The 6115-nt window shown below is 47.2% G+C and overlaps 1 protein-coding gene and 1 pseudogene across 2 annotated transcripts in view; one reads left to right on the top strand and one right to left on the bottom strand.

Annotated features, from left to right (window-relative positions):
* The first annotated feature begins 863 nt into the window (after nt 1-863).
* The window catches only part of LOC105742403 (phylloquinone omega-hydroxylase CYP4F2-like), a 33364-nt gene continuing 28112 nt past the window's right edge, over nt 864-6115 (top strand). Inside the window, exons 1-3 of one of the 2 annotated variants that reach the window (XM_023717116.1) lie at nt 864-1097; nt 2086-2284; nt 3357-3501. In XM_023717116.1, coding sequence (XP_023572884.1) covers nt 2087-2284; nt 3357-3501 — 343 coding nt within the window. In that variant the 5' untranslated portion in view covers nt 864-1097; nt 2086. Of the gene's footprint in view, nt 1098-1686; nt 1774-2085; nt 2285-3356; nt 3502-6115 lie in introns of those variants that run through there. The other variant, XM_012515060.2, reaches the window with a different exon arrangement.
* The window catches only part of LOC105742398, a 17884-nt pseudogene continuing 17728 nt past the window's right edge, over nt 5960-6115 (bottom strand).

Below are 6115 nucleotides of genomic sequence, written 5' to 3' on the forward strand. Positions count from 1 at the left end.
CAGTGCTGCTAGGAGCTTGTGCTTCATGCCAAACCTCATGTGGCCCCACCCCAGGGGAATTCTGGATAGAATGTGGGGAGGACCAGGAGAGGAGCACAGCTCTGGTCTATGGAGCATCCCTAGTGCAGAAGAATGAGCCAGAGGATGATAAAAAGCTTCTCAAAATGTTTCTCCCCTGGGGCCACCACACTGCCCCAAATTCCACCATTCTAAATGTCCTGGATTAACAGAGCACTGCCCCCAGCGAAGAGGGCTGAGGCATCACCTCAGAGAACAGTTTGGGCTTGAGAGTCCAACAGATGCATGTCTTTGGAGCTCTGCAACTTGGGATGCAGGCTCACATTTTCTGAGTCTCAGTTTACTCTTCTGTAGAATGGGTCTTGGAAAGGTGCCACGTGTAGCCGGGCATGGTGGTGCACAACTTCAGTCCCAGCACTAGGGAGGCGGAGGCAGGAGGATTGCTCGGAATTTGAGGTCAGCTTGGGCTACGAAATTCAGGGCCAGCATGAATTACATAGTTAGACCCTGTCTACCCCCCAACAAATGATGCCATCATGTGCTCCCCGCCCCCATCCTCAGGTTCTAGCAGGTGAGTTTCATGGAGAGTACTAGGCCCAGTTGTAGGCATGCTTAATGTGGAACAGGCTGCATCCCATAGGTATGTTTTACACAGGTCAGGTGACCTTCAGTAGGCACTCTTTATGGAGGGCTTCTGGCACATAGTAGGTACATTAGATAGAGAACTCAGTGCACAGCAGAAGTGCTTCTCCTGTAGCCTCTGCACAGGGGCCAGTACTGGGTCGCAGCAGCAGAAGCTTGCCAGCCCCTTCCCTTCACTCCTTCTGTGGAGGCGCCTCTGTCTGTGGAGCCTTCCGCTGTGCGGCCTTAACGCCCTCATCTGACGCCCCGCCTTCCAGAAGGAAGACAGCCCAGGAATGCCAGCCTAATGGCAGAGAAAGAGGCAGAAGGCCAGCTCCACTGGCAGCCTCCTTCCCTCCTCCTGCCTGACCCTCACAGAGGTCCCTCTCAGCCTCACTTCCCTGTTTTGCCTCCTCCCTACCAGTCTGAGCCAGCAGAGCTCAGCCTTCAGCCTTCAGGTATGTGCTTAAGAATCGGCTTTTCATTTCTCAGCTCTTACCTGAGTTACCTCCAGCGGTGCTGGATTCTTTCTTTGTTCTTTTTTATACAAATCTGAGCTGAATCTGGGCCCAGGATTTATAGGAGGCGGGACTTGGACTCTGCCAGGTTGTGCAGCTGGTAAGTCAGAGATTTCCATCCCTGAGCCTGGGAATTCTTCACTGAGAAGTGCATGCTGCCTGCCTGCTGCACGTGGAGAAGAAAACGGGAAATGATCCAGAGACAGGCTTGGGCTGGCTTCGTTTCATGACATCTGAGTTCTTCTGTTTATGTTGCACCTTCTACACCCTAGTCCTAAAAGGGCAGGGTGCCCAAAACTGTGGGGCTCATCATGACCTTTGCCCCCAATCTTGCCCACACCCCTATGAAATGTGCTAAGTTATAAAAATCAAATGTCCAATGGTGTGACCCTAAGTTGGACTGCCTTTGCAGCCAGCTGGCCCCGTTTCCACATCTTGGCTACCTGCCCAGGTAGGGTGTGGGCAGGCAGAGCTCCCCTGATTGGCTTGCTGAGTCTTGTCTCACCTAGTATAGATGGGGAAGGTGCTGGCCAAGGCAGGGGAAGCTCCTGTCAGCGGGTGTCCAGGAATTGGTGGGTTTGGGGTTGTAGCTCCTAGCTACCCATTTATATGACAGGTCAGTGCTTGAACCTATTTCCCTCCTTTTCACCATTCCTCTCCTCTTCTTTCTTCTCCACATCCTGGTCCTCCTTTCCTCTCCTCCTTATCTTCCTTTTCTTCCCCCCATTCCCTCCTGCTTCTCCTCCTCTAGCTACCTCCTCTACCTCCCCCTTCTCTGGGTATATTCCCCTGTATTGCCCTGGGTCTCTCTACTAATACTTGCCGTGTTTCTAAATCTCCAAGTTCTTTTCCCTCTCCGGTGTCCCCAGAGGTCCCTACATCCTTCCTGGGTCTCAGGAACACCTCCTTTCCCCCCTCTGCCCTGTAGGATGACACAGCTGAGCTCATCCTGGCTGGGTCTGGGGTCGGTGGCATCTTCCCCTTGGCTGCTGCTGATACTGTTTCCGGTCTTCTGGCTCCTGACCCGAATTTTGGCCTGGACCTATGTCTTCTATGAAAACTCCCAGCACCTCCAATGTTTCCCACAGCCCCCCAAAAGGAACTGGCTCTTGGGTCAGTTGGGGCAGGTGAGTATGGCAGCAGAATGGTTCTGGGCATCAGAGTGAGTGGGTTCCTGAGGTTCAAAAAGGGGATCAGGGAGCTGGGGGTCAGGGCAAGAGCTGGAGAAGCCAGGAAAGTGGCTCACTTATTTTTCTGCTGGCACAGAAGGTGACTCACACATCTCCTGTGAACACACTCATTCCACAGCTGCCACCCCAGCCCTACCTCACAGGCCCCTGTCTTTCTGCACAGTCTGCTTTGGATTCTTTTTGAGGTTGTGATTCTAATACAACTGCTCCTGTCAGGGGTTGCTGGGGGGCATTACACAGTGAAAAACCCTTTCTCTTCTCTCATTCTCCTCTGAACCATCCTGAGGGCACTATTCAGGGTCTGATGCCTACCTGGACCCCATGTCTGTGCCAGCTCATCTTGGGATTTGGTTCTTCATGAGAATTAGCTTTGAGCTTCCCATTTTTCAAGACAGGGACACAGCCATGGCAGGGGAGGAGTATGGGTTGACTTCCTGCTCCCTTTCAGGGGACAATTTCCTGTTTATTGCTCTTCCTGTCCCTCATACACACACATATGTGCACACAGAAACACATACACTCATGTATGTCTGAAAATATGTGGGTGATTTATTATTATGAGAATTATCATATGTAATTTTGCTGACCAAGAAGTCCCTCTGTATGCCATCTGCAACCTAGAGCACCAGGGCATAGTTCATGCAATCTAAGTCCAATGGTTGGGATACCCAGGTCTGGGGCAGGGCATAAACTGTTGGTGCAATCTTTCAGTCTCAACAGACATAGAGTTCTGATGTCAATGGCAGGACAGAGGGAGGTAGCAACTCAGGATTGAATTTGTGGTGTCTTTGCCTTGTTTTCTACCTGAACCCTCAGTGGATTGGGTGATGCAAGCTTGAAAAGGTGAATTCTTAGGGTACGGATGCCAGTGCATGAATGTCTCCTGAAATATCTTCCCAGATGCATCAGGAACCATGTTTCACCAGCTATCTAGGTGCCCCTTGACTCAGCCCAGAGGACCCCCAAAACGAGCCATCTCAGAAGCTGACCATCAATGTCTTGCATGCAGGTACCTTCCACGGAAGAAGGTTTGCAGTTCCTGACTCGGATGGTGCACATTTACCCCCAAGGCTTTGTGATGTGGTTTGGCCCCATCCTCCCCATGGTCACTTTGTGCCACCCTGACACTCTCCGATTTGTGCTCAATGCCTCAGGTACCCATATGAAGATTGTGTTGATAGTGATTGTGCTGCAGCCTTCCAACCCAGGCATCTGGGCAGCCCCCTGAAGTACCTTGGTCCATCCTCTTCTGCCCCTTACCTTCTCCCTTTCTGACATCTTCACCAACTCCTATTCTACTCTCCCATTCCTCCACTGATGTTGCCCTGCACACACCATGATCCTGGTATCCTGAAAGCCCCTGAGGTACCAAAAGGCCTCCATTCAAGGCCATGTACTGGAAGAATCCCCAGTATTCATGAGATGGATCTGGCAGAGATCTATCTGACTTCAAGTGAACTGTAGTGGCCCAGAAGGAAATAAGCCTTATGATTGGTCAGTGTTGAAGCAAGGTCTTTGGACAAGGAGCTGCCCAAGGAAGGCTTGTAACATTGAGTAGGAAAGTGGAAATGAAAGGCAGATGATGTGGTGCGGGGTCTTGACAACTTCTGAGGCCTCTGCCGGGCAGGGGGTCAGCCTGGCACATCTCCAGGCCCATAGCAATGAGAAGATCTAGGGCTCATGTGGGGGTCTGACACCCAACTTGTGGTGCTGGTTCCTTCTTCAGCAATCTATGGCTTTGTCTACCCAAGCCAGCACCTGAGAACCCATGTTAGCCTGATCCACTTCCTCTGCTATCTGCCTTTTTCATTCTCTTAAAATTATTATTAATATTAGTGTGTGGTACATGCTGCTCAATCATGGTGGTTGGTTAGTATGTGTATGTGGCCACTTTCACGTGGTGTGTTCCTTTTTCCTCTCCCTCTCCCAACTGCTCTTAGTTCCTCTAGCATTTGATGAAGATCTATCCCTGTATTTACTGTCTGTCTTTTATTTTGTTCTTTGATTTATTTATACTTTGACTTTCTCATACATGAGAAACCACACAGAGTTTAAGCTTTTGTGTCTCATTTATTTTAATGAGATTATGGATTCTGCGTGCATCTGTTTTCTTACAGATGACTCAAGTTTATCCTTTGTTATAGGAGTGTGGTACTCCACTGTGTACAAACACATTTCCTTTATCTGTTCATCTGTCCATAGGCATATACGCCCCTGTCATTACCTATTAGGTATTGTGCTGCTATAAACAATACTATGCATATATCTGTGTGATAGGATAGCTTTAATTCTTTCAGGAATTAAATTAATTAATTCTTTCAGAAAGCCAACACCTGGCTCAAATGGAATTTATGTTTTAAGCATTTTCTTTTCTTTCTTTCTTTCTTTCTTTTTTTTTTTTTTTTTTGCGGAACCTGGGATTGAACTCAAGCCCTTGCGCTTGCCAGGGAAGTGCTTATTCTACTGAGCCATCTCCCTGGCCCCTAAGCATTTTCAAAAGTCCTCACAATAGTAATTTTATTAAATTGATTACTTTATAAAACATTACAGATGTCATAACTGTGAACATAACAATTTACCAAACTGTAGTTAACTGGTGTAGTTTTCATATTTTTTTTCATTTTATGTATTTTGGTACAAGGTCTCACTACACAGCTCTGACTCATAGTGATCCTGTTTTCAGCCTCCCGAGTCCTGGGATTACAGGCATATGCCACCACGCCAGGACTCTGTCATTGGATCAGCATGTCTGGGGGGGCAGGGCCAGTGCAGCATGCAGGACGGGGCATCAAACCCTGATCCCTATCCTTGCTAAAGCAGGTGCTTAGTCTGTTGAGCTATCTTGCTGACCCTAACTGGTGTAGTTTGCTGAGCATGTTTTATAAAGGAAAGGAAATGCCAAAACCCTGTTAAAGTTGTTCCACTGCAGCCTAGAAGAACAAGATTTTATTTCTCAGACACTTAAATCAGGTATTTCCCTCTACCACCCCAAAGCATGCCAACAGTAGAAAAAGTCTAATAAATTAGAAACTATAGAGAATCCATACACTCACAGATTCCACAACTCATACTGCAGTAATGGAGAGGTTTACATTTCCTCAGCTTCAAAGTTGGAGGGTTTGGTCATGTAATTTTTAAGTCTGTTCACTCTGAGATAAGCCATCATCTTCACAATGGATTTTTAATATCCTCATGCTCGATTTTAAAACAAAGCAATTTCTGTGCTAGGTGCACACCACATGCCTTTGCTACAAAATGCTTTTCTTGACAAATTATGGAGTAGATCAAGGAGGTATGGTTAAGGCTGTGTCACTGAATGGTGCTGATAAATACTACATACTTTTTTTTTTCTCACGTTGCAATCTTTGTTTCCAGTTCAGTAAATGTTTCTATGGAATCAGACAGCAACAATGACCACATTATTAGATCTGTTTTTTAACTCTGATTTGGTAGCAGTTGCACGTTAGCACCTAAGTGGCAAGGGGTCAAATAACCAGCACAAAAGGTACAGCACCTCGATAGCAGCCTATGGCAGAACTGAAAGGAAAGGAAGTTGTGCTACATGTTGAAGGGATTGTGGGAAATGGAAAGAAGACACCAGAAGATAAAATGTCACATGAAGTCTTCATAGAGGTGTACATATCTTCCATCATGACTACCATATCTGCCAGATTGTCTTCCATAGTTGTCTTTAATTCTTCTTCTTCTTCTTCTTCTTCTTCTTCTTCTTCTTCTTCTTCTTCTTCTTCTTCTTCTTCTTCTTCTTCT

Source organism: Octodon degus, unplaced genomic scaffold (assembly GCF_000260255.1).
Source record: "Octodon degus isolate 3935 unplaced genomic scaffold, OctDeg1.0 scaffold00050, whole genome shotgun sequence".
Taxonomy (NCBI): Eukaryota; Metazoa; Chordata; class Mammalia; order Rodentia; family Octodontidae; genus Octodon; species Octodon degus.